General features: G+C 41.7%; 1 protein-coding gene across 2 annotated transcripts in view; it reads left to right on the plus strand.

Moving 5' to 3' along the window:
- Positions 1–27,218, plus strand: part of pals1a (protein associated with LIN7 1, MAGUK p55 family member a) — a 42,228-nt gene that overhangs the window by 10,402 nt on the left and 4,608 nt on the right. For both annotated transcript variants that reach the window (XM_007244662.4, XM_022672797.2), the window contains exons 2-13: positions 8,415–8,958; positions 16,532–16,740; positions 20,877–20,954; positions 22,096–22,245; positions 22,344–22,505; positions 23,022–23,099; positions 23,216–23,399; positions 24,117–24,188; positions 24,285–24,356; positions 24,929–25,096; positions 26,193–26,395; positions 26,483–26,593. In XM_007244662.4, coding sequence (XP_007244724.3) covers positions 8,481–8,958; positions 16,532–16,740; positions 20,877–20,954; positions 22,096–22,245; positions 22,344–22,505; positions 23,022–23,099; positions 23,216–23,399; positions 24,117–24,188; positions 24,285–24,356; positions 24,929–25,096; positions 26,193–26,395; positions 26,483–26,593 — 1,965 coding nt within the window. In that variant the 5' untranslated portion in view covers positions 8,415–8,480. The remainder of the gene's footprint in view (positions 1–8,414; positions 8,959–16,531; positions 16,741–20,876; positions 20,955–22,095; positions 22,246–22,343; positions 22,506–23,021; positions 23,100–23,215; positions 23,400–24,116; positions 24,189–24,284; positions 24,357–24,928; positions 25,097–26,192; positions 26,396–26,482; positions 26,594–27,218) is intronic.

A 27,218-nucleotide genomic window follows, 5' to 3' on the forward strand; every position in this document is an offset into this window, starting at 1 on the left:
TATGCTTCTATGTTACAGTGTTATTTAACATAATTCTGATCATATTTCGCTCATTCATTTAAGCAGACAAGCACCCTGATCTCTACAAAGAGCTGAGAAGTCGACAGGTTAGTGGAGTTAGTCAAGATACACTCTGTCTGTAGCTTTACTAAGATTTACTAGCCACTGCCAATAAATCACGTTAACACGGAGAGGAGTGTGCAGGAGTTTTGTTTTGGACCCGTGGTTTTCTCTGTTTCTCCATTATCCCATTGGCTGTGAAACATGAACTCAAGATGTTCACGTTTTCGCGTTTCCATCGCAAATCTGTGGTCAGGCACGTAGCCTGCTTGATCGTTACACTGAACATGGGCTTATTAAAAACGGTAAACGGTTGATTAATAAAACGGAGCAGTGAGTGTTAAAATGAACATAACATTGTAATGTTCTTCTGTCTCTTTATTTTCCTTATTCAGAACTTAACTTAACCCGCCCGTCTGGTTCACATAGTCAGGCTACCATTACCTCTGGTTTTAGTTTTAGTTTTTAGGAAGTGTTTAGATAATTATGTTATAGTTAAGGTTATGATAACGAAACTTGTTTTTTGTTCAAATGTTTCATTTTAGAATAAAAATGTTTGCACCGATTGTTCAGTGTTCAATCCAGTTCAGTCAAAAATAAACATTTTATGTTCAGATATTTTTAGTTTTTTTTTCTTTCAAGTATCGTTTTGGTATCGAGAATCGTGATACTACAGTTGGTATCGGTATCGAAGTCAAAATTTTGGTATCGTGACAACCCTAGTTTATACAACTAATTTATTGATTAATATCAGTAAAGTTATCTTAACTTAAATAATTTTAGTACTTTTAAAACATCAAAAAAGCAATGCAATTATGGGTGGGCGATATGGCTTTAAAATAATATCACAATATTTCATGGCATTTTCATGATAACGATACTTTTGGCGATATGACAAAACACTGAATTCGAAAAATTATGTAGAATTTTATTGTTGCATGCAATATGATATGGCTAACTGAGATAATAAAAAAAATAATTTGATCAAATTTGTAACAAAAGTCAATGATCCAGAATGTCATTAACTAACAATACACTCCAAATATCTATTTATATTCAGGATTAAAGTAAAATAAATGATATTGGACAGATATAATCTGTCTTTAGTATATATAAAATGGGAAATAAAAACAGTGTGAAAAACAGCAAAAAAAAGTAGTACCCTGATGCGATCATTAGGGGCCGGTGATATGGCACGATATTTCAGGGTATAATATCATTCACTATATTCAAAAGTTTTGGCGAAATCACGTACGATATGATATGGCACACCCCTAAATGCAGTTACACCATTTGTAAAAAGTATTAAATGTATGATAAAGAAAATTCAAACTTAAAATTTATAACATAAAAATTGTTTAAATATTATACACACTAGCTCAATCATGTAAACAGGAACTTCTCAGGTCACATAACTCAGTGAGGTTTAGTGATGGACCTGAAAGAAAAGCTGGGTCTAGGGGTTAGTGAGGGTACTAAGGGGAAAGTCAAATAAATGGTAGGACAGTGGTTTGTGTGCATTTTAAAAGCTTATCTAGCAGTTTAATTTGAGCATTGTGTAACAGTTTTATTTACTTTAAGAACAGGACCTTTTTTCCTTTTTGTCAGTGAGAAAATCAAGTTGTTTATAGAGAGCTGCTTTTGATTCATTGGCTAGCTCAGGAAGTACCCACCCACTGCCTGAGGGCTTGGCCCTACACCTGCTCTGCTTCAAAACACCTGCACACAGCCCTAATCTGCTCAACCCAACCAAAACGAGATCTTCTTGCCAGAATGCCGTCCAGGTGTATTTTCTTGCTGCGCAGGCCGAGGGGGTTAACGTACTGGGCTGTGAGCAGGCTGGGCTCGGGCCAGCTGAGTGCTGAATGGAGCAGGAGGGTTGAAGTAGGCTACTTAAGCTCTTGAGTGGCAGATGGTACAGGGCTCTAGACTGTTTGTGTCTTGAGACATGCACCAAGTGCCGTCTCATTGGTAGGGGGAGGGCATCCTACAGACGTGGCTAAGCTCAGCCTTTAGATAAAGGACAGATGTACGTGTGAGGGGGCATATAATAAGTCACGATTGATCAGCGTACTGTTTCAGTTTTACTGTTTTATTCTGTCTGCTTCTGCAGAACTTACAGTGTTGATTAAATGAGGAGTTGCAGGCTTTGTTTGGAAAGATTGGTGGTTAGCCTTGGCTCTCATTCTGTATGTCTGACATGATAAATAGGGCTGCAATGATTAGTCAACATAATTGACAAAGTTAGTTAGGGATGTCCCGTTCACTTATTTTTTTTTTTTGCCCCCGAGTCATTTGATTTTGAGTATCTGCTGATACCGAGCCTGATTTAATACTTTGGCATTACAGAATATACAAAAATCCAAGGCTTTTTAAAAATACTAATTAATTAATTATTGAAACAACAATATTAAACAGACAAATTGGATCACAGAATAAACTAAAGTACTAAATAGCCTTATGCATTATTTTTATTTAAATATAAATAATTTTCTAAATAAACAAGCTAAAAAATGTCACACAACAATTTTGTTATTCGTAATTAAAATAATAATTTATTCATATTTTTAAATGCCGATAGTTCCCTGTATATTTGGAAGGAAGACACCAATAAGAGTGTAGTGTGGTTTAGGTCTGGCAGACTAGATTTAGACTGGACCTTTTACTGTATTATAATCAGGGTAGTTTTGATGCTTTTTAAAATATAATATTTTAATGAGTTTAAAGAGGAAACGTGTGTGTTTGTAAAAGAGCGAGAGCAGCCGAGAGCCTTCATTTACGCGACAGCTTGAGAATTCCTAATGCATGCATGCTATAGAGTCTATAGTGAACTCGTGGAGTAACAGCGGAATGTTACATTTTTGATAAATCTGTGATCCAGGACTTTTCTATCTGAAAAAAATGAATAATCAGTTTTTTTTTTTTTTTATTAGTCGACTACCATACGTTGAAGGCTCTGTCTTTCTGTGTCAGGATATTAGCTTCTGATCCTCTTTTGTTCTGTAGGAAAGATTAATGGGATTTTCTGCTGTTGATAGTGGAACAGCTGTATCTTCCCAAAGCTTTGAAGAGCTTAATGAGCACAGTCTTGCTTTATAACCTCTGTCCTTTATGTTCACCTTGTTTTTAAACCTTTTTCTTCTTCTCTTCCTTTCGTTTCCTAGTTACCTTAGTTTATTTTTATCATGTCTATTCACACACACAGACACACACCCTCTCTCACTTTCATATTTTAGTGGTGCTTTTTTGGCATAAATGTAATTATATAGACTGTTGCCAAAGTAAGGCTGGTCAATAGTTTCATATTGTTTTTTATTGTGATGGGAAAATATTTAAATAATGGTGATTTATGAATTTTGAACACATTTAAAATATTTAAGTATCACACAGAACCCGTCCGAAGCACAAAATAATAATGTTGATTATTTGAAATTTTGACTAGAAATTTCATTGTCGATTAATCGTTATTTGCAACAGTCCTGCATTACGCAAAGTACCGGGAATATAAGTGCAATTGGAGATGGGCTGAAAGTCTCCAAAAGTGCCCAACCACAACAAATTAAATATTCACTCACTAATTAATTAGTACTTTCTACGTTTAAACAACATCTAGACATATAAATGCCTTAGAAATCTCATGATCAGCTGTTTCTATCATTTTTAGAGATGGAGGACGTGGCAGAAATAATCGCAGACTAATCGACTAAACAAAAAAATAATCAGCAGATTAGTCGACTACCAAAATAATCATTAGTTGCAGCCCTACTTGCATGGTTTGTTGGGGTGAATTTTGGTGTAAAAAAAGTAGTAAAGTGCTTAGATATTAGAATAATAAAAAGAGATACAAAAATAAATATGTAGATAGATTAGAAAAAGTTATTTACAGGATTTGTAGTGATCAATAAAGGAAGAAAATATAAAAAAATATCTCTTATTATCTATGTCTCTTTCTCTCTCTCTCTTTCTCTCCCTCTCTCTGTCTCTCTCTCTCTTTGTCATACATATAACGTGAGTACAATAGGCCCCTTTATGCTGTTCTGGTCTGCTAAGGAATGTTGTTCCCAGGCTGCTTTGCATTCCTGCCATTTGCATTATGGGATTGTTTCTCCATCTTTGCACGTCTGACCCATGCGGAGTGTGTGAGGGGGAGTGTGTTTGGGTATATTTCTGGTTATAAATTCCTTTTTAGCTAGTAGTATTAAGTAATCACTGCACAGAATAATTGACCCCTTCCAACTTATAAACATGTATCAACCATTTGTCCATTTGGCAAAACAAGTTTTTTCTATTTTTAATTATTAACCTAAAATGTGCATTATTGAGACTTATATTTCTTCATTCATAGAGATATTTAAAACCTAAATGCTTACAATAGTAAAGTACTGATTTCTTCCGAAAGGAAAAAAATTATTAATTAATTAATGAAGGCTGTGACTAAGCCTGTCACAAAAAATAGCATTTCTGAATTATTTTTAGTCTCAGAAATTATTGTAAAAGTTGCATTATATTTTCTTAGAATGACAGTAGCATTTTGTATTAACATTGTAATACAATCACATAATAATGCGACTACGTACAATTTAATGTACATTAAAGCAATGAATTTACATTTATGTTTGAGCATTTCCATTGTAGATGCTCCCCCAGTCGAGGCTCAAAATTAACTTTCTAACTCTTCAGGTTTAGCTTTATTTCTTCAGGCATCATTTTTGCTTCACTGCACAGGTTTAGTTTTAGTTTTATCTCTACAGGTTTTGCCTTAACTTTGCAGGTTTAGCTGTTTTTGTATTGGTTTTATTTTTGTTTTTATCTCACCTGGTTTCATTTTAGCTTTACCTCTACAGGTTTTGACTAAATATGGAAAGAGAAAGTTAAACCTAAGAGCTAAAGCTTAAATAAAATCTAGGATGGAGTCATGTCAGCATTGTGATTGGCCAGGGCTGAGTTGACGTGAATCTAACCTGTTTCTAGCCCTGCCCATTCTAATTCTAATCATTCCAGCTGCTCCCATAAATGCTAAATTGGTGATCTGGAGACTGGGCAGGACGTCAATCTGGTGAAGACGTTCCTGGGAAAATCTTGCTTTGTGTGGGCGAGCATTATCCTGCTGAAATACTCGTTTATATATTTACACGAGTAGTTTGCCGTTTGTAAGTTGTTGACCTTGATCAGGCCCCTCTTTGTACTTTAGATTCTTGTCAGCCACCTCCCTCTGTAGATTCCAGTGGAGGCCCTGAGAGCACGGGCTCCTGGACTCAGGAGAGCAGTGAGGAGGAACCGAGAGGCCAGGCCTGACCGCCCACAGCGCCCCAGAGAGACACATGACCGAGTGCTCATCCCCGGCTTACTGGAAGAAAACAGTGAGGAGGACCCCCGCTCTGCCCCGTCCTGGTTAGGGTGGGGGTCTGGATGGGGGGTTTCAAGCGCCTTTGTGTTTCAGGCCGCCCTCAGTTCTCGGGACGTCCTGCCCGCTGACAAAACCGTTGCCATGCCAACGTGCTAGCCACAGTAATCTCTTCTCAGCAGAGCAGGAGGGGGCGGGGCAGTAAAGGATGGGGGCGGGGCAGAAAAGGATAGGGGTGATCCATTAGAGAGGAGGTGAAGGAGAAGGGAGTAAGGGAGGGATGTTGTTGGAGATAAGGGCAGCTGTTTTGGAGAGCTAGTTTCAATATGGTGCCGGCTGCACGGTCGAGGAGGCGGAGCTTATACACTTCAGTTTCTCTCCGAGCCAGTATTCAGTAGGAACATGCTCCAGCTTATGCATGATATCACTCTAAAATACTCTGGTGCTTTATTTCTAGTAGGAATTAATTGAATGTTTAGCAATCAAAATGTCTCGATCAAATATTTTGTCGCTGTGTCTGCCGATACCAAGTCCCGATCCAAAACTTTGGCAATGCAGTAAAAAAAAGAGAACACATACAAGTTGCCCATTAGGTTTTAATTAAGTCCATTTTTAAGTATCAATGGAACAACGGTTTATGAATAAAACAATACAAATATTGTTTAAAAAAACCCCACAAATATTTATTATAAATGTTTTCCATTAAATATGCATCTTTTGTTAAATAAACAAACTAACTAACGTCCGAGAGCCTTCATCAATTCGACAGCGCTGGCATTCTTGGTGTGCGATAGTCTAAAGTGATCTTGTGGAATATCAACAAAACATTTACATTTTTGATAGATATGTGCTCCAGATCTTTTCCACCTGATTCAGATTCTTTGAAAAGAAAAGGGCCCAATTTTTGATCAAATGATCAGATTGGGGACATCCCTAAAAATGATTTGGCCAAAAGTGGCAGAAAAAGGAAATAATAGAGGAAATAATAAAGAAAAAACTGATTATTCAGTGACTATATATATAGTATAATATAGTGACTATATAATAATTTAAGCCATGTTGCAGTGTTTCTGCTAATTTATATCAGGGTTTGCAAGGAGGGGCAGTAAATAGTATACTTACTATGATTAACAAATAAATCTTTATTGTTCTTAATTGTTCTTAAAAAGTGTAATTGTGTTGCTATGCTGTTATATTACTGTTATAAGCGTGGCAGAGTCTTAAAATAGCAATAATATATTACTTACTACATTTTCCTTTTTACCTTGTAATAGTAATAATAATATTCAGTGTGACTGCTTGTTCCTCTGCATGTGAGACTGAGCTGAAGTCGGCTGGAATGTGGTAAACGGTGAAGTCCAGGCAGAGAAAAGGACAAAGGTTATCCATTATCGTAGCCATGGTGTCACATGACCAGTGACACCCTTATGGGCCCATTCCTGTGTTTAGCTTGTGGTCTGTGTGCACACCACACCCAGTCAGCGTCCAGGATAGAACGTTTTGCTGTAGTTCACCTGCACACAGTGGTGTTTCTGTTATTGTGTCGTTTCTGTAGCGCAACAGGTTTATTAGATGACGGAACAGATAGTGGGACGCTGTCTCACACTTGTTTGTTGGTGAAGGTATTAGTAAGGCTTGAGGGGTGAGGGGTCAGGTCTGGCATTGGTTAGGCTGGATGTTGGGGGGGATGGTTTAAGTGTCTCCTCTGCAAGTCCGATGATAAAAGGACAGATAATGGACAGATGTGTCTAGGAGGCAGATCCAGCCAAAAATAAAACTGAACTGAAACGGCTAAAACCTTTTTGACGTGTGAGAATATAATGACAAACAAATTAATTACTAAATTTATGTTTAATAAATTATTTTTAAATTTTATTTTAATTTTTAATTAAATGAATTATTCACTCAAGGACTGGTGATCTGTGACAAAAAAAAGAAATATTATATATATATATATATATATATATATATATATATATATATAACAATATATATATATATATATAATAAGCTTTTTGTCATTTAATTTTTATTGACCTACTGTAATTCCACGGTTAGGTAACAGTATACAGTCATTTCATTAGATAACCAGAGCTCATAATTTTACTAGCTAGCAGCTCCTGATAATACATCCCCCATTACTTCCTCTACTTCAGACTGCCCTTTTCACTTTCATTTTCAATTTAGGCACTAAAAGAGTTTTCAGGGAAAGTTGCCAGTTGAATACAAAACCCTCAGCTGGGGGGATTGTGACAATAGTTGTAAGGTGCATAGAGGCTAATGTGAGATCATATAGGGGAGAAGTTGTTGGTGGAGTTTGATAAATCCGACTGCAGTACTCGCATACTGTTCTATATTTTAATGCATATGAGAAACCACACTGCAACGTAACGTTACACCCGATTCCCATACATTGAAAATAATGTGTCATATTGTATCATACACAATAATATTGCCAACATTTTTTGAATGGACTACTTTTTTTATTTTTTTTTTAGCAAAAGAAAAATTCACACTGTTCTCCTTTCCTGTTGTATATCTGCTAGAGACAGATTACATCTGTCCAGTATATATTTTTTTTACTTTAATCCTGGATATATGGAGATATATGGAGTGCATTATTAGTATCATGACATTCTGGACCATTGACTTCTGTTACAAATCTGATGAAATTCTTCTATTTTTTAATATCTTAGTTAGGGGTGTGTCATATATCATATACAACAATAAAATGTAATTTTTATATTGTTACAAAAGTTTATTCTTGAAATATTTGTCATGTTGCCAAGAGTATAGTTATCGTGAGAACACCAAGAAATATTGTGATATTGTTTTGGGGCCATATCGTCCACCCCTAAGATCATGTACATCCCTGATCCTGTATATGATCAGAGGAAATGGGTATAGAAACAAGGAGGTGGTCATGATGTTATGTTTTATCTGTATCGATATATTTTGTATATATATTCTCAGAATAAGTCTTAACTCTCTGTAACTCTTCTTTGTCCAGGTGAATCTCCCTCTTTGGAGCTGTTGTTAACTGAGAACTTGCTGTCATGGCCTCAGTCTTCAGACCATGCAGAAGTCAGCCCTCCTAAGCTTCACGGCCCCCACGTACGCATCCTCTCGCACCCTGCCCTACGCCTACACAGGAGGCAGCGTCGGGATGATGACCACTTCCCACATGAACGGCCACGTGAACGACTCGGAGGACCGGCGGGACGGAGGCGGAGGCGTGAGCGAGGGCCTGGACGAACCCCTGCAGTGGCACAGGGAGATGGCTGTGGACTGTCCGGGTGATCTGGGCGCCCGCACTCTGCCCGTCCGTCGCAGCGCCCAGTTAGAACGCATCCGCCAGCAACAGGAGGACCGCAGGAGGAGGGAGGAGGAGGGTCGCACCCGGCAGGAACTGGACCTGAACGCCTCCATGCGCCTAAAGAAGCTCGCACAGAACCCTAAGGTGGGCATTGATAACCCCACCTTTGAGCCCATTGAGGGTTCCTGGGGGACTCTGGGGCAGCTGCAGGGTTTCAGCGGAGCTCCAAAACTGCTGGGTGAGTAATAAACTGCTAAATCTGAACCTGTTGCCTTCTACCTCTTTGTCAGAAAGCGAGGGGTGGGGGCGTGAGTCAGCCTGTGAATCACTTCAGAAATGCAAAACACAGGGAGGGCAGATAATACTAAAAGTAGGTCCTGAAAGTTGATTGTAAAGTTGATGCTGGTGAGCAAAAACACTCTCGACCATATTACCCGCAAGACATTATTTGGCTCATTCTTATCAGAGGCAGATTAGGCCAGTGTGTCAGATCGCTGATGGCGAAGAGCAGTCAAGACATGAATAAGACTGGCATAAAAAGCAAATGAAGTGAGTCACAGTACATAGTGTGTTGTTCTGCTTCGATGCAGTACTGAGATGTAACTTTTATCTTTTTGTCGGTCTCTTGCTTTTAGTGCTCTGTGATTTGTCCCCCTGTAAAGCCGGCAGTTCACATCACACAATACCAGATGTGTTTTTGCCCAAAACACAAGGCAATTTTAGCATACAGACCAGGGCTGGGTTTTGCCAAAAAAGCACCGAACAAAATCTCTCAGTACTACCAAGTACCGAAAGGTCTAAACAAAAATCTATGCTTATTGTCGATAGTAAACTGTAATAAAGGTTCTCTCTTTCTTTCTATTTCTCTTTCTCACACTTGCTCTGTCTCTCTCTCTTTCTCTCTCTCTCTTAGGTATTAATAAAACTTAATAAACATAATCATTGTTTTTGTTCCAACAAGATAAACAAAATGGAGACTCTCATTGTAACAGGATGAGAATGAGAATAAGATTACTCATGTTGGCTATTAAATAAATACATTGTTACAATTAAGAAAAAGTATCGAAAAAAGTATTGTTATGTTTCATAGTTACTGACCGCCAGGGCGGTGCTTAATGTGAATGTATTCCCTGCCGTGCCCACGGCGAACCGAGAGTTGTATACCAACGAAGTCACTACACGTGACACAGCGTGTGACGCAAGCGGGGTATAAATGCCCCCTGGCACTCGCTGCTCCTCCTCTTTTTCTTCTCGCCCAGAACCGATTGAGTGCAGCTCGCTTCAGAGCTCGGATTCCGACCTCTAGAGCTGTTTTTTCATCATCTTTTTCTTCTCCTTTTTTCTTCTCCTATTTGGATTACTCGTCGCCAGTACCCACACGAAGCTTGGGGCTCCAAGCTTCGGGTTACTGTGCATTTCCCGTCGAAGCTCGAAACCAGTGAGGACTCCCACCGTAGTTCTAACCTAGCTTCAGTACTCGTCCGCTGCCTCAGTTTATCGTGCGCTCGGTACACCGAGTTCACTTTGACCGCAGCGAAGCGCTCGGCGCCGGGATTAGCCTCAGCTAACGCCCCCCACGAGCGGCTATCTACACTGTGGTGTCTTCGCCGGAGCCGACACGGTGAGTACTCTCTCCTTAGCTCTACTAGCGTTACGCCTCGCGAGCTATCTGACCTAGCTAGCTAGTGCTCGGTACACCGAGTTCATTTAGCCGGCTACGAATCGCTCGACGCCGGGGTTAACCAGAGGCTAGCGGCCCCACGAGTAGCTATCAGCCGAGCGGCTGTCAGCACTGCTGTGCCTTTTCGCCGGAGCCTGACACGGTGAGTACTCTCAACCGTAGCTCTAACTAGCGCAAACTCCTCGTGAGCTATCTGCTTCAGCTAGCTGGTGCTCGGTACACCGAGTGACTTAGCGGGCAGCGAGGCGCTCGACGCCCGAAGCGAGCCAGCGGCCACCGCGAGCGGCTGTCAGACCCCCTCCCGGAGCCGCGGCCTACCTAGCGCTGCTATGCTAGCCTCGATTAGCTGCATGCACTGCCAGGCCGTCCTGGAACCCGACGACGGACACCGACTGTGCCCGTCGTGCCTGGGCTTGGACCATCTACGCGAAGCGCTCACAGACCCATGCATCGACTGCGCGATGATTCCCATGGCTATCCGCCACGAGCGGCTAGCGGGCCTGGAAGCACGAAGCGAGGCATCCCTCCCCGCGACAACGCCCAAGGCTCGGGGAAAACGGAGCGCGGATAGCTCGTTAGAGCCACCGCGAAAAAAGAAAGGCTATGGAGCTCTCTCTAACCGTGTGGACTCGGTTGTATCGGAGTTACACCAGCTAAAGAACCTGATCTTAGCTATGAACAGCCAGACACAGGACCGAGCAGGTGAGAGCCCCTCGGTCGAGTTTAAGGAGTCTGTTTCGCCAAGGCGGGAGGCTGAGTTTGACGTTCTCTCAACGGCTGCCTCCAACGCGAACTTTACACAAGGGTCGGCTCTCGAGCACGAGATGGGGTTCGGATCTTTTCCGACCGATAGCTCTCCTGCACCCCCACACTCCCTGTCTTCGGATGGAGCCAAGGGAAGTGAGGACACACACCCCGCAGCCTCTCGCAGGGCTTCAGTGGAAGAGACGCTTAAGTTAGCCTTAGCTAGGCTAGGCCTGGATACACCAGCAGCAGGGAGCGTACGCTCTAACGCGCTGTTTAAACGCCTGGAAGCGGGTGCTTTCGCGGTGCCGCCTTGTCAGGACTTCGTGTCTGAATTCTCGGCTGCCTTTCAGAGCGAAAAAGCAGGTCGGCCGACGGAGACGGCGCGCTTGCTAGCATCCATGGCCGGAGCGGCTGACTATGGACTGGCCTCCATGCCTGCGATCGACCCCTGTGTGGCTTCCACGGTGGTTTCGCCAGACGAAGCGCTACGGCCGGAACCTCGCTGCCCGAGCGCGGAGTGTAGGCGCACGGACGAGCTGGTTGTTAAAATGCACAACTCAGCGACGCGGATGGGGAGACTGCTGAATTCCCTCTGCATCCTGCTTATTGCGCTGCAGAATTCCCCCGCATCCACGGAGGACTCAAATAGCTCGGAGGAGCTTCTGAATCTAGCCCTCTTGACCGCGGGTTACATGACCCACGATACTGGTCGGCTCGTCGCTACGAGCCTGCATGCTCGGCGCCAGGTGTGGCTGGCCCAATCCTCTCTGCCCGAACCTTGCCGAGCTACGCTGCGGTCCGTGCCTCTCAAACCCGGGTCTCTCTTCGGACCAGCAGCCAAGGAAGCCCTGGAACGACGATCCTCCCTGACGGAGGCTCGAAAGCTGCATAATACCGGGCAGCCACAGAGTTTTCGTCGCCCACTACAGCGGACTCGAGGACACGATAGAGAGAGGCGCTTTGGAGCCGCAGCTCCGCCGCCGCGCCCCGCAGGCCCCACGGTCCCGCCGAGAGCGCCTAGGCGACCCCCCCACCCTTCCAAAGTTCGGGATCCCGTTCGGGCTGCAAGTCTCTCCCAGGAGATAGGCTCCCTGCTGGCCAGAGGAGCCATAGAGTTAGTAGACCCTCAAGTTCACCCCGAGGGGTTCTACTCAATTTATTTTGTTGTTCCGAAGAAAGACGGCGGTTTGAGACCGATCTTAGATCTCCGTCGCCTGAACAAATTTTTGAAAGTTCTTCCGTTCCGGATGTTACACACCGCGGCTGTTCTCCACGCGGTTTCCGAGGCGGAGTGGTTCACCCTAGTGAACTAGTGAAGCCTACTTTCACGTTCCAATCGTTCCAGAACACAGACGGTTTCTCAGGTTCGCCTTCCGAGACAGGGTATACCAGTTCAGAGTGCTACCGTTCGGCCTTTCACTGGCACCAAGGGTGTTCACGAGATGTATGCGGGCGGCCCTGTCCCCCCTTATGGCTCAGGGGCTGAAAATCTTGCCCTATCTAGACGACTGGCTGCTGTGTGCCCCCTCGGAGCAGAGAGCTCACACAGACACACTCAGATTACTGCAGCACACGCAAGCGCTGGGGCTCGCGGTGAACTGGAACAAGAGTGTTTTAATTCCTGCTCAGTCCATAACCTTTTTAGGCATGGTCTTGGATTCACGTCGCATGTTGGCCACCCTGCCTTCAGCTCGCGCTGCGGCTATACTATCGGCCATTCACAGCCTCAGGTGGGGCGCCAAGGTGCAGTATGTGAGGCTTTTGCGACTACAAGGTCTTCTCACCGCCGCTGCGCAGGTGGTGGCACTGGGGAAGCTCCACATCCGACCATTTCAGATGTGGCTCATCAGTCTGAAACTGGATGCGGCACGGCACAGGCACACACGCGTTCGCATTACCAGCGAGTGCTTGGCTGCCCTCGATGTCTGGAACTCGGCACCCTTCCTGCTGTCAGGGGTAACGATGGGCCAGATTCCTTCTCGCAGAGAAGTGATCACTACAGACGCGTCAGCCACAGGCTGGGGGGCTGTCTGGAACCACAGCGCAGTGCAGGGTGTTTGGTCCATGCGGCAGGCGCGAGACCACATCAACATCCTGGAGTTACGTGCCATAGTGCTCGCCCTGAGACATTTTCTCCCGGTGCTCCGCGGCAGACATGTCTTGGTGAGATCGGACAATGTGTCAGCAGTCTATCATGTAAACCACTTCGGCGGAACACGGTCCCGCAGGCTATTAATGCTGGCACAAGAACTCTGGACGTGGGCTCACCCCAGAGTGTTATCTCTGAGAGCATCTCATGTGACAGGCGCCACCAATGTCACGGCGGATGCGCTATCTCGCCGTTCTCTTCACCCAGGACGATGGAAGCTACACCCGCGTGTGGTACAGCTGGTGTGGGAACGGTTCGGGGAGGCTCGAGTAGACCTCTTTGCCTCTCCAGACACGACACACTGCCCTCTCTGGTTTTCGGAGATGGCACTATACAGCCCATTGGGCCAGGATGCCCTGGCTCACAGCTGGCCGAGAACTCTGCTCTATGCCTTTCCCCCTTTGCCTCTGATTCCGGCTGTATTGGACAGAGTACGCCTGGAACAGCATCGGGTCCTCTTGGTGGCCCCGAAGTGGCCGTATCAAACATGGTTTCCAACGCTGCTGTCATTACTCCATGGGGTTCCATGGGAACTTCCGTGTCGAGCAGACCTGCTTTCACAGCTGAACGGACAGGTGTGGCACCCACGTCCGGAGCAACTCCGGCTATGGCTGTGGCCCTTAGGCCCACCAGCACATTAGACTCGTGCACGGCCCAGGTCAGACGCACGATCAATAATGCTAGAGCTCCTTCTACGCGGGCTCTATACGAGGGCAGGTGGAAGGCTTTTGAAGCTTGGTGTATTAACCAAGGTGTGGTACCACACCTCTGCACACTACAGACTGTCTTGTCCTTTCTCCAGACGCTACTGGAGGAAGGCAGGGCCGCTTCGACGCTCAGGGTATACGTGGCGGCCTTAGCCTGTCACGTGATGCCGGCGGACGGTACTTCCTTGGGCTCTCATAAGCTTGTGACTGCTTTTTTGAAGGGAGCTAGGAGACTGGCTCCCCCTCGTAAGCCGCGGTATCCCCCCTGGGATCTTCCGCTAGTCTTGAACGCTCTCTGCAAGGCTCCTTTTGAACCGCTAGAGCAGGCAGAGCTGAAATGGATCTCTCTAAAGGCTGCTTTCCTGTTGGCTGTTTGCACAGCAAAGCGGAGCTGTGAGCTGCATGCGCTGTCTATCAGCCCCCTGTGTTTACAGTGGGGCTTGGATGATTGCAGTGTGAAACTGAGGCCGAACGCTGCGTTTCTGCCTAAGGTGTTGAATCCTGCTTTTGTGAACCAAACCATTGATCTTCCAGCCTATGGGGACAATTCTGATACCAGGAGGCTAAAGTTATGCCCTGTAAGAGCTCTACGGGCATATGTTTCTGCTACGACGGCTGTTCGTCAAACGGACCAGCTGTTTGTATGTTTTTCTGCTGCGAAGTTGGGGAAACCACTTTCGAAGCAACGGCTATCCCACTGGCTGGTGGAGGTTATTCAGGGGGCCTACAGGGCTGCAGATCGCCCTTTGCCTGCCCCGACTACAGGACATTCTGTCAGAGGCATCGCCACATCTTGGGCTGCGCTTCAAGGAGTGTCTCTACTAGAGATTTGTGCAGCGGCCACATGGTCGTCACCATGCACCTTCTCTCGTTACTACAGTGTGAACGTGGCAGCCGCCGAGGGCTTATCTACGGCGGTTCTGTCTGGAATCTCCTCGTGACATCGCTGGTATGCATCATCCACATTAAGCACCGCCCTGGCGGTCAGTAACTATGAAACATAACGCTAGTTACGTATGTAACTGTGGTTATGTGAATAGTGGATGACCGCCAGGGTTCTTGGTCACTCGGATTGCGAGAAGAACCAAGTTTTGAGGAGGAGCAGCGAGTGCCAGGGGGCATTTATACCCCGCTTGCGTCACACGCTGTGTCACGTGTAGTGACTTCGTTGGTATACAACTCTCGGTTCGCCGTGGGCACGGCAGGGAATACATTCACATTAAGCACCGCCCTGGCGGTCATCCACTATTCACATAACCACAGTTACATACGTAACTAGCGTTTAGGTTTCTGTATCGAATTCAAAGTATTATATTGGTATCAAATTTTTAAACAATACCCAGCCTTAACGCAGACTAGTGCTAGTTCCCAATAATTTTTTTTTTGTGATAAAGCTAGCAACCAGGCAGGAGTTACTGCAGTGTGGTTGGAGACATTCTATTTGTCTTTTATTATTTATTAGATAAATGATATTAGTAAATTTGTAGTTGAAAAAACACCAATAGATAAAAATTATGTAAATAGATAATGGATTTGTAATATTAGAACATTCGCATTCTAATCTGCTATCAGATGTTCATTTTGGACCATTTAATTAATATAATGGTAAAAAAAAAGGCCAGTTAACTGAAAACATGTGATTAAACTGTTAATTTTTGTTCTTTTTGGTTTAAGAAAGCAGGAACTCATGTTTTTTATTTTTAGTGAAAGTCGAGGGGGGTGTGTGTGCATGAGGGAGTGAATTCCTGAGAAAGGGAGCTGAGGACCCGGTGAGGGGGAGCTTAATTAAAAACCTCTTATAAGACATTCTGACTCAGCCTGCACTGGCTGTAGTGTTACACTAGTTCTCCTGCTTCACTTTGTGTTCATTCATATTCTCTCTGCTCTTACTGTGTTTCTTATTGCTTGCTCTTTCTAAATGGGCTTAAAGCCTACTCTAATTCCACTCTGCAATTTTTCAAAATGTTCCTCCTTTTCCCCCTAAAATAATTCATGAGTAACGAAAGCAAAAGGGCATAGCAGTCTGAGGTTTGCTGTCCTGCATCAGCGGCCTGCTTACTGAGTGAAGAAAGAGCACACAAATAAACTCCCTCAAACCTCCCCTGTATTAATGTCCCTCACTGTCTTATCAGTGCCTGCAGCTTCTTAAAGAGGAGAGTTTTGGCAGTAAACATGGTAAAGCTGTTCCACATAGTATTCAGTGTAATTAATAGTAAAATTTAGTGTATTTAACAGCGAGATGTGTACTCAGGCTGTGTGTTTAGGCCGCTCTTTGTGGCAGCAGTGTGAAGGCTTGTTAATGAATGGCATGCAGAGAGCCCGTATCTGAGTTTTTCATGGATGAATGATTAAGAGGTATGTACTGTTGTTACTTATTGTTTCCACTGTTGGAACACTTCGCTACCTGATCTAAACTTTCAAGTCTTTCAAGTAGTTTTAGTCATTTTTCTTATGCATCAGCTAAATCTATTGTTCACCTATAATTTATTTAGTTATTAATTTTCCTCTTTGTGTTGGTATTAAACAGAGCTGGAGGAGCTGCTGATGTCTCTGAAGCAGGTTCAGTACTGTCTAGGAGATGCCCAGAGTCAAGAGGACGTGGAGCTGGTCCTGCAGCTGGTGCAGAAGTCGGACTTCCAGAAGGCCTTCAACATCCACAACGCTGTGGCTCTGCACATGAACCGGCCAAGTCCTCCTTTCCCCCTCACAGATCGAGCCCAGAGCCTTGCACACGAGGTCAGCACTGAGTGTTTATTTGATTTATTGATTGGTCAAAATTGATTGATCCTAATCAGTAGAGCATCTATATCTGTCTACCTGATCTTGTGCTGGGCTATCTTCACGATTAATTTGGTTAATTGGAATTACAGTTTTAATGCGGTTTTCAAAATGGAGTAATCGTGATTTTAAATACAGACATTTTATCTTTTTAAGCTAAAATATCTGAACACGCTACTCATTTCTGAAGTGTTTATCCATCTTACCTTGGTTACCGACGCCTTCCACAGACCAGTGCGCAAATATACTCTAAACGTTATGCCGAGGACTGAGCTTGTACCTAAAAAAGGTCCAGCACTGTTTTTTTTTTTTTTTTTTTTTTTTTTTAATACAGTTAAACCTAGTTTTTAACCATTCTTTGTCATTTTTAGTTTGTACAGAAGGGGAAACCGATTATAATTAAAAATCTGAATTTTTGTGAAAAATATTTTATATATTTTTTTAGGGCATAATCACCCAGCACTAATCTGATCTGCATAAATAATGTATAATATATGTGCAGCCCTATTTGTGGGTACGGCTCCTAGTCCTAGCCTTTTCTATTTTTTTGAAGCAATAGACACAGCTGAACGTTGTATTTAAATGCTCTTTAAATACCTGGAAGGTGTTTAAATGTCAAATTTTCTGATATTTATTGAGTTAATATACATTTTGTTGTGTTTGGGCATGTTTGGGGAAACAGACCAGGGTGAATATAAGTGTGTGAGTGAGCTGATTACCCCTCTCTTGTTTTGTGTTGTGCAGTGCTGTTAAAAATAAGTTGGAAGTTTAGAACGATTAGTGGACAAATTTATAATTGAAATTATCCATTATACTGGAAAATGGTTGCATCCCTATCTTTTAGTAAAACCAATGCAACAACGGGGTGTTTATATAACAACCAGTTCACTGAGTGAAACTGAACATCAGGCTTGTTGTTGACGGCGACTGCCCCTATTTTTGTTAGAACCTCTGTGTTCCCTGCTGTGATGTTGGTTAACTTTATCAGTATCTCCTGAAATGCCGTCAGTATCTGTACCTCCATTCACTGATAATGAACTCCGCTGGTGTTTGGATATAATGCAGGCCTAATGAAGGCCCACAGCTGTAGGAGAAAGCTGTACAGTGGAGTTTCTCCACATTCTCCATGTTCTGTCTTTGCCCGTGAAAATATTCAGTGTTTTCTTTTTGATTTGGGTCTTGTTTGGTGTAAGCTTAAGATAAAAGTTCAGAGGATATGAACCTCATAACTGATCATCTTTGAACTCGAGTGCTAATGAAATGTGGGAGAAAGGCCTTTTGCTTAGAGTCAGTGTTGTGTGAAGTGTTAATGAGAAGAAAATAAGCTAGCTGTTGTTGTTGCTCTCCTTCCTTCTGGTTCAGGACAATAACCGGCACAGTGCGGCTCTGTGCTGAGCCTTCATTAGGGCCCAAACCCACTGACCTGAACTGGCCTCTAACAATGCAGCCTCTCTCTCTGGGCCAGGATAGTCGCAGCTAGAAGGCCTGGCCGGAGAGCTATTTTTGCTTATCAATGGCCAGCCGTCCACACTGGGCAATTGGGAATTTGCTTCAAAACTGGTGCTTTTAGGCTTGTTTCTTGACACCGTGAGCGCAGGCCTGTGTGTTTTACTGTGAGTGTACAATAGCACCACCCTTTCACAGTACACTGAAAAATCATTAGCATAACAGAATTACAGATGCTAGGGCTGTCCCTGATTTTATCACGTTTTAAAAAATCGGAGTTTGTCACGTAATTTTTGGGATGGGAATCAGGTGGAAAAAATCCTGATCACTGATTTATCAAAAATCTAACGTTTCATTGTTATGCCACAAGTTCACTATGGACTCTGCTCGTGCTCTGAGAATGCCCATGCTGCGCTCACACTGGCAGCGAGAACTCCCTTATGTTGTGAGTTGTGAGTGTTTTTGGCAGTTTTTTTACCAACACCGATTTATGGCCGTTTAGCACGGAGGCTAATCCAGCGAGGTACACGTAAAGCCATCCTTTTTTTTCATCCACGCTTTATTTTCCTTTACACTGTCAAAACACTATTACTGTCTCCCTTCCGAATAAACACATCTACCAGCATTAAAAAAAATCATGATCTTAATTATGGTTAGTCACAGAATTATTATGACTTTTTTTTTTTTTAAGGAAAGATGCATATTTATATGGGAATCATTTAATATGACCATTAAGCCCTTGTTTACTTTGTTGTAAAATGGTCATTTGATACCATTATTTTAATAATAATTAAAATTCATTTAAAACCTTAAGTGACAAACTATTTCCTTTTATTTATTTATTTATTTTTTTATTTTTTTACTGAATCACCAAAGTATCTGATTTGGACTTGTTATCGGCAGATACTCAAAAAATGTGATCAGGGCATCAATAACAGCTGTCATTAGATGTGTAGAGTATCACAGATCTCACGGATCTGATTATGTCAGAAAAGGTTTAGACAAAACAACAGATGTCTACCTGTTTGACTCGCACCTCGCACTGAGGAGGCGTGTTTGTAGCACAGACTGAGTGAAAAATTAAAAAAAAGACAAAAATAAGTTTATTCTGTGGTGATGAAGTTACACTGTGAGAAAAAATGTGTTAAATATTCTTTCTGGCCTCAGTGTTGTAGCCTGTAAAACTATACTGTAACTCAAATCTATACTTTGTTTATTGAAATTAAAAAGAAAACTAAAAACATCTGCTTTATTTACCTGGTCACAACATTTGAAGTAGTAGTATTGTGCAAAGAAAATGATCTCGCAAGAAAACATTAGTTAAATTAACAAGCGTTAAACAGAGTTTCTCAAATTATTTAAGTAACTTATTCAGGCTTACAGTGAATTATTTTTGTGTGTGAGCCCATACCTCACTTATCTGCACTAATCTCATATTCTAAGGTCACAGTCTTTGTCCTAAAGCAGAGTAAAAAGCAACTGAGACCCGGAACCTTCCTTTCTCCATGATCTGGCTCACGCTGTAGTACGTGATTGTGGCAGCAGTGTGGTAATGTGAATAGTCATGTGGCCGGTGTGGAAAATTGGCCTACTGAAGGGCTTTAGTTAGGACTTAACAAGAGGAACGCATGGTTGTCAAGAGATGTTGTGTAATGTTTGGTAAAATAGGATAAATACATGTGGACCATGTCCTGGTTTATGTTGGAGTTTGGCCATCTTGTAATCTTGTGTCTAAATAAAGCCATCGGGATTAATTTATTCTTTTATAGTGTGGCATTTATTCTTTTTCTCCTTTTCTCCCCTGCGTGTCCAGTAAAGCCTTGAGGAGCGTTATCTTTACAGCTGCTGGCAGAGTGAAGGAGATGTAGACATAGAAGTGTGAAGCTGGTAGGGTGGCACAATACTGGACAAAAAACTGACATTGCAATATATATTTTTATTTATTTATTTTTTGTTGCGATATGAAGACTGCAATGATAAGTCGGCGATCAACAAAGTTGATTAAAAAATTTGTCTGCATTTCAAAAAGTACTGGGTACAGATACAATAGGGTAGGATACTGGCAGCTCATTCCATTCACACTCAAATATGCCCAAACACAACAGATATATATACATAATTACTCACTAAATATCAAACACCAAAATAATCCTAATACTATCTTGCAGTATTAAAGATATGGAAAGTCTTTGATCCAGAATGCTACAATATTAATATGTACTTGTGTATGCACACAATTAATAAATAATAGATTATTAATTTTAGGCATAATTGAGTATGAATGACATAGCCCAAATATGTTATGGTCTTGTTGAAAAATGCAATTATGTATTATTCAGTATTGTCACTTGATTTTGATTGCAGAATATATTGGCAGCATCCCTTATTTTGGGTTAGCTGACTGTTGCATGTAAACAATATGTTGTGCAGCACTAGTAGCTACAGAATGCTAAACACCCCACATAGAAGGAAAAGATTAGTTTCCTTTACAAAGGCATAAAGCTACTTCTAAACAATTTCTGACAGAGGCCTCCAGAATTATAGTTTTTTCTGGTGGCTGCTAATAGATGTGTCTATGTATAGGCGTACACAAACAAATAAGCTTCAAAATTATGCAGATTTCTTAGCTGTGATGTTCTCTCCATTAGGTCCAGACCATGCTGCACAACAGTTCACAGAAGGAGGGACTGGAACTCAACACACTGCTGAGGAGCCCTCATGTGCAGGTCTGTATTATTAACAGTCTGTACAAACCTCAACATCAGCTACCTCAACAGAGTTATACCTTTTAGGGATCACACTATATAAATGAAAATTATATAACTTATTAATTGCACAGCTTATGTAGCTGTATAGATTTACTGTCTCCTGGACATATAATTCACCAGAGCTACACTCCTCGATGATGAACTTGTTGAACTAAATAGACCCTTGAAGTCATGCATCATTCTGTAGTCCTCGTATGGTTTCCGTGTCTATGCGTTTTTTCCCTAGGACGAAAATGAATGATTTTTTCAAAAACTGGCCTCTGTCACATTCTGTGGTAAATAAATATGTTCAGAACCCTGTACATTTTAATCTGTGTACATTTACCTTTTGAAAATCACTGAATCTTTTGAAAATGCTAGCTTTAAGCTAATGCTGCAGCGGAGTGAACGGTCTTTTGGCAACACCAGCGAACTCCAGCCGTAGGTTTACAGCATATTTACACACAGCTGATCCAACTAATGAACTAACTGCCCTCTCTGAGGAGAGCTGAGAGTGTTACAGCAGGAAATCACTAACCCAGCAGCATAGAATAACTCCAGATCCTTTGTGAAGAAGAATAATTGCACAAAATTGCATAAGCAATAGCTTAAAGCTAGCATTTTTCTTATTACAACCCTTAAACGATCTCGAAATTAAGAGGATTCAGTGATGTTCAAGAGGAAAATGTAGATAGAATAAATAGTACAGGGTTCACATTATATTTATAAATCACAGAATGTGACAGAAGCCAGTTTTTTTTTTTCCATTGACCTGATCCGCTTAGACATGGAACCCCAAATATGGGCAAAAACAACATGACGCAGACTACAAAATGACGACACCACTTCAGTGGTTTATTGTATCTCCCTGTACAGTGCAGTACTAATGATGGAGCATGGAGCCATTTCAATCACAGCTTTAATCTATGCTGCTGTACAAGCCGTAGTAAAATATTTGAGGCAATGTGATGTACTAACCTTTGGGAGATACTGTACTCCTCATCAGCGGAGTGTTGAGCTCAGCAGTGGGCTAATCCATTTCAATGCCAAGTTTGTAAAATGAGAAGGATGAACATTTTGAACATTAAAAAAAAATCATTTTTCTCTTGTCTCTCTGTAGGCTTTAATGCTTGCCCACGACAGTGTGGCAGAGCAGGAGATGCAGCCAGAGCCCCTCAGTCCTCTCGATGGCCCATGCGAGACCCTCACACAGTGGGGGGGTGAGACGGTTAAGATTGTACGCATAGAGAAAGCTAAGGACATCCCACTGGTGAGAAATGATCTCTTATGTGCTCCTCAGTGAGTGAATAAAGTCTTCTGATGTGCTTTGATCTGCCTGCTACAACAGGAGTGTTTTCTTGTGTTTAGGGAGCCACCGTGAGGAACGACATGGACAGCGTGATCATCAGCCGGATCGTGAAGGGGGGTGCAGCGGAGCGCAGTGGGCTGCTTCACGAAGGGGACGAGGTTTTGGAGATTAACGGAGTGGAGATCCGTGGGAAAGATGTCAATGAAGTGTTTGATATCCTGGTGAGTGCAGAGAGCTCTTTCAGTCCCTAAGGTTTGGGATAAGGATGGGTGCTGAATGACAGTCAATAAAATTCCATATCATGCTTTTGTCTAGGGCAATATTAATACAAAATAATATCTTTTTTTTTTTTTTTTGCTGAATGGTCATATACAGTATATATCTTATTTTTTTTTATTCCATAAGGTAATAACAATAATAATAAAAAGACAGATCTGAGATTTTACACAGGAACTTGTATAAATCACTTCCATATCCTGTACATTAAAGTAGCCTAGTTCTAGCAGAATTGTATAGTGTCAACAACTGAAAGGCAATTTAAAAAACGCTAATTAATATAAAATGTTTTTTTTTCCACTTGAAGTAGCTTTAAAACAAGGGATACAAAAATACTTAGTCTTACATATCTTACTGTTCTGCTAAAATATAAATCAGTAGAGCTGCAAAATATAACCAAAAAAGTTTTTAAGAATATTATGCCATACTGTGTTTTAAAAGTGTTTAATCTGTGTCGTCAGGCGGAGATGCACGGCACGCTGACGTTTATTCTGATTCCGAGCCAACAGACAAAGCCCCCTCCCATTAAAGAGACTGTGGTAAGTCTCTCTTTTTGTAGTATAGAGAACTATAATTATTATAATCTCTGTTTTGAATACGGTTTTATTGACTCTCACTCATTTATCTGTTTATTTTACCATGTATTCCCTTTCAGGTCCATGTAAAGGCACATTTTGACTATGACCCTTCTGATGACCCATACGTACCGTGCCGTGAGTTGGGACTTTGCTTCCAAAAAGGGGACATTCTCCACATCATCAGTCAGGACGACCCCAACTGGTGGCAGGCTTATAGAGACGGAGACGAGGATAACCAGCCTCTGGCTGGCCTGGTACCAGGTAATGGATCTGTGGTGTCTTTACTGTGTAACAACTTCAGCTGTGATTAATGCAGAGCAATGTTTTCTAGGAGTGAGGGGTGATAGTGGGTGCAGGTGAATTTTGGGAGTTGGAGTGAAGGCTGATAGCGGGTAGAGGTGTGCAATACCGGGAATTTTGGTATTGATCCGATATCAAGTAAATGCAGGGCCAGTATTGCGGATATCGATACCAATACTTTTGAATATTTTAAGCTTCATAGATCCAAACGATCCAAAATACCTAGGATAAAATTTCACCAAACATTGTACGTGCCAAAAAACGTTATCACAATTAACATTTTTGTTTAGATACAATGGAACAGTAACAAAACAAAGTTTGCCATAACTTTATAAAAATATATATATTTTGAGGTTGAAAAAGAGCAGCCTCAATACAAAAAATAAAATAAAAATTCTCCCCTCACTAGACATCTTTTTACACGAGTATTGCTCAATACCAATCGTTGGTATAGATATTATTGATATTTGGATCGGTCCGCCCACCTCTAATACAGGTGAATTATGGGAGTTTGAGTGAGGGCTGATAATGGTGGAGGAGAGTTATGGGAGTTGGAGTGAGGGCTGATAATGGTGGAGGAGAGTTATGGGAGTTGGAGTGAGGTCTGATAATGGGTGCAGGTGAATTCAATGAGGTAAGTCATACATGAGTCTTTCTCCTGTTATTTTGTTCATTTAGGCAAGAGCTTCCAGCAGCAAAGAGAAGCCATGAAACAAACAATAGAGGAAGATAAGGAGCCTGAAAAATCAGGTGAGCATTGATACGCACTTAAATCTATTATTCTTTATTTGTTCTTCTGAACAAATTTGTTTTTAATTGTTATAATTATTTCTATTAATTTCTTAGGAAAGCTGTGGTGCGCAAAAAAGAACAAAAAGAAGCGGAAGAAGCTGCTATATAATGCAAACAAAAATGATGGTAAGTCAGTTGTGATTTCTCCTTCTTTTTTGTTTTTTCAGCTTTTTTTTTGTCTTCTTGGGACGAGAATTTTGGCTTTTTTTTAAACCTGAAAGTCTGAACCTTACTCTGAAGCAAGATTTGTGTTACTTTTTTTCTGGTATTATTTGGTTTTACACTGCAGTTTAGTGGACTTTAATGACTATTGCTTCGTCTGGTCTTCATCACCTACATGGGCAGAGTTTTTTATATTCCATATTTTACCTTTGTATATTCACAAGCAGATAATGATTAGTTAAATATGGTTTAAACAATGTTATTTTACTACCCTTGAGTCAGATTCAATTTAATTGTGTTTATAAATTAGGGTTAATCTGCAGTTACAGTAGATAAAAAATCACCAGCACTGTAATTTGTAGCACCCATACTTCTGCATGACATGCCTGCCCATCACCAAGGGGAGACTGATTTCAGCACAACACTTGTTCTTTTTCTTCTTCTATTGTTTAATGGGTGATGATAACCGGCCTCAACCTCTTGTAATTGGTATGAAATAATTGGTATGATTGGTATGAGCTTTCTCTGTCTTTTAGATTATGACAACGAGGAGATTCTTACCTATGAAGAGATGGCCCTGTATCACCAGCCTGCCAATAGGAAGCGTCCAATTGCTCTGATTGGGCCTCCAAACTGTGGACAAAATGAACTGAGGCAAAGACTTCTGTCTAATGACCCTGATCGGTTTGGAGGCGCTGTTCCTCGTGAGTATTGGATGAGGGTGGGGTTTAGTATGATGCCAAGGACATGCTATCGTAAATGCTTTATTACCTTACATTCGTCAGCAGCGTTATATTCGGCAGCCACGTGGTTTCAGCAAAGTGTGCACATCTTTACACCGACAACAAGGTTTTAAGTAGCACTTGAACAGCTATTGCACAAATATTATTATTTGGATTTAAGTCATATTACATTTAAAAAATGCTGATTGTGATGTGTTTTAACACTTATTTGCCTAAGAAGCTGAAGCAAAATTTACTTATCAACTCAGAAAAACAGTAGGAAATGGACACCCAGCACTAGATACAGATACAGCTTTTTAACCAGATCACTGCAGAAATAACTACACTGTACCTCACATATATAACCTCTAGGACTGGGAGATATGGATCAAAAACTATATCTCTATTTTTTTCTGAATTGCGATATACGATATATATCTCTGTATTTTTTTTCATACCATAAGGTAATATCAAAAAGATACTTTTGAGACAAAGCTACATGTTCCTAATTTTATATTGGTACTTTTATTATTCAGTGTCGTATCCTGTACATTAGAGTAGTCTCAACAACTGAAAGTCATTTCAAATTATACTAATTATAATATCTGAATTATATATCTGAATGCTGACAACTGAAAATGAGCTGCTGCCTGATGCTGACTGTGGTGGGGGAGGGGGGAGTGTGTTTAGTGAGGGAGGGAGGCAGGGCTAGGTGAAGCTGTACAAAGACACAGCGGGAGAACTGACGGGGCTCAGTGTAACGCAGCGTAGTCTATATATCGATATAAACGATATTGTCTCTTATATCGCATATGAAAATATATCGATATTTTTTAAATCTCGATATATCGCCCAGCCCTAATAACATCAGAAAGTGAACGCAGCTGTCTGATATACACTTCTTTAGTATGTGTGAGTCAGAGAATGTGCGAGAAAGAGAGATATATTAGTTTTGGCGTATGAGCTACTCACATAGTCAGTCTGTTAGCGCTCTCATTCTGTAATTTTCAGTCAATTTTTTTTTTGTAATCAGCTTTTCCGATTAGGTCAACTAATTGTTTAGCCCTGCTCCCAACAGACACCACGAGGAGCCGAAGAGACGGAGAGGTGAACGGCCGCGACTACCACTTTGTGTCTCGTCAGGCGTTTGAGGTGGACGCCGCTGCAGGGAAATTCATAGAGTCTGGAGAGTTTGAGAAGAACCTTTACGGCACCAGCACGGACTCAGTGCGGCAGCTCATCAACAGCGGCAAGATCTGCCTCTTGTGTTTGCACACTCAGGTAGGAAAGATACTGAATAAATAGAGCACTGAGGAACTGAACCGCTGTAGCTTAATCCTGTTATTGACTGTCGACTCTCCTCCTCAGTCCCTGAAGGTTCTGCGAAGCTCGGACCTCAAACCCTACATCATCTTCATCGCACCGCCCTCCCAGGAACGACTGCGTGCTCTCCTAGCTAAAGACAACAAGAACCCAAAGGTACTTATGAGGCATATCTTTCACCACCAAATTTTTTTTTCCTTTTTTATTAATGTATATGAATAACGTAATTTAGCTCTGTTACCTAGCAGGCGCTAGCTAGATTAGTAATCTCTAGCTAATTTGTAGTGCTGTTCAAACTATAAACGTGTGTAATCCATGATCGGCATGCTTAGCTAAGGTGTTTTGGTTTTATTGGCCACAAACTGCTGTTGAATTTGAGCTGCAAGACAATTCATACAGCCTTCTCTGCATTTTACACACTAATAATCTAAAAAACTAAGAAATAATGCCCTTTATCTGTGTTAAATCTGTTCTCTTTTTATGTGCAATTATCAACAGGGATTCCCAAGCTCTCTAAAAAAAAGTAGGCTTAAATATATTGTTTACCTTAACAAATATGGAAATCATGCTTTAAAGGGTTAAAGGATTTTAATGTTGGCATGATTTAAACAGAACAAAACTTAACTTTTGTTTTAATGCAAGTTAATAAATATGTTTTTTGTGCAAATGTCCAAATAATATCTAAAATAGTAAAGTCATAAAAAAATACATGACATTTAACAAAATATTTTAGAAATTTGAGTTAAACTATACAAATTTTTTGTCACCTAAAACTAATAAC

This window comes from Astyanax mexicanus, chromosome 14 (assembly GCF_023375975.1).
Source record: "Astyanax mexicanus isolate ESR-SI-001 chromosome 14, AstMex3_surface, whole genome shotgun sequence".
Lineage (NCBI taxonomy): Eukaryota > Metazoa > Chordata > Actinopteri > Characiformes > Acestrorhamphidae > Astyanax > Astyanax mexicanus.